Source organism: Peromyscus maniculatus, chromosome 1 (genome assembly GCF_049852395.1).
Source record: "Peromyscus maniculatus bairdii isolate BWxNUB_F1_BW_parent chromosome 1, HU_Pman_BW_mat_3.1, whole genome shotgun sequence".
NCBI lineage: Eukaryota > Metazoa > Chordata > Mammalia > Rodentia > Cricetidae > Peromyscus > Peromyscus maniculatus.
The window spans coordinates 114,363,089-114,364,589 of record NC_134852.1 but is presented as its reverse complement, the minus strand read 5'-3'; the positions used below and the strand labels follow the sequence as shown (position 1 = coordinate 114,364,589).

Sequence of the window (1,501 nt, the reverse complement as noted above, 5' to 3'; positions counted from 1 at the left end):
TAGCTTCCTCCAAGACTTGTGCTTGATTTGTTAATATTCTAAAAGACTTGGTACATGATGCATTTCAAATTGATATGATGGCTTCCAGATGAATATGAACAGGATATATAGCATCACTTAAAATAGCTCTAGGTCTCCAGTTTCAAAAATCTATCCTGAGAGCTGCAGCTTGGATAAACACACAGTTCTGAAGACTGATTCATGCATTCTCCTATAGGATGCTCCTTCCCAATGACACCCAGTTTCACCCTTCCTCCTTCTTGTTGCTGGGAATCCCAGGACTAGAGACTCTTCACATTTGGATTGGCTTTCCCTTCTGTGTTGTGTACATGATTGCTCTCTTAGGAAACTTCACCATCTTGTTTGTTATCAAAACTGAGAGCAGCCTCCACCAGCCCATGTTCTACTTTCTGGCAATGTTGGCTACCATTGACTTGGGCCTCTCGACAGCAACCATTCCTAAGATGCTTGGGATCTTCTGGATTAATCTCAGAGAGATCACCTTTGAGGATTGCCTTATACAGATGTTTTTCATCCACAAATTCACGCTTATGGAGTCAGCAGTCCTCTTGGCAATGGCTTATGACCGCTATGTGGCCATCTGCAACCCACTTCGTTATAGTATCATTCTCACCAACAAGGTTGTCTCTATGATTGGTCTTGCTGTGCTAGTGAGGGCAATTATCTTTGTTATTCCATTTATATTTCTGATTTTGAGACTGCCTTTCTGTGGGCATCGCATAATTCCTCACACCTACTGTGAACACATGGGTCTTGCTCGTCTGTCTTGTGCCAGTGTCAAGGCCAATATCATTTATGGCTTATGTGCCATATGTAATTTACTGTTTGACATAGTAGCTATTGCCCTTTCTTACATACAAATACTACGTGTTGTGTTTCATCTCCCTTCTCAGGAAGCCCGAATCAAGTCCCTCAGCACTTGTGGTTCTCATGTCTGTGTCATTCTTGCCTTCTATACACCGGCTCTCTTTTCTTTCATGACACACCGCTTTGGTCGAAATGTGCCTCGCTATATACATATACTTCTGGCCAACCTTTATGTTGTAGTGCCGCCAATGCTCAATCCTGTCATATATGGGGTGAGAACCAAGCAAATCTATGACCGTGTGAAAAAAATGTTATTGCAAATACAAGGAAAGGAAAAAGAATAGCATATAATTGCATGAGGCTCCAAAGGCTCCTCTCACAGTTCACTCAGAAATATGCCTTGCAGTAAAAGTCATGTCACAATATGAAGCTGCACAAACATTCTGCTCTAAGTATTTAAATATGTGGCTTTTAATGCTACTTCACAACACATACAACTGGTTTCTTTCTCTGCTGACTCAATTTCCTAATAATTTTATTTTAATAATGTATGCTTTTTTCTTCTTTCATCAGAGACCTGGTGGATGTTTTGCATAATATTTCAATGCACCTGTTATTGTTACAAAAATTGATGTTTCCTGTAGTTTCTATTCTCAATGTTACTGTGCTAATT

At 40.2% G+C, this 1,501-nt stretch overlaps 1 protein-coding gene across 1 annotated transcript; it reads left to right on the top strand.

The window, feature by feature from the left end:
• LOC102919782 (olfactory receptor 52E2) lies at nt 1-1,172 on the top strand. Its single transcript, XM_006997804.3, has one exon. It carries the CDS (start codon nt 219-221, stop codon nt 1,170-1,172), a length of 954 nt encoding a protein of 317 aa, XP_006997866.1. The 5' UTR covers nt 1-218.
• Nucleotides 1,173-1,501: the final 329 nt, after the last annotated feature.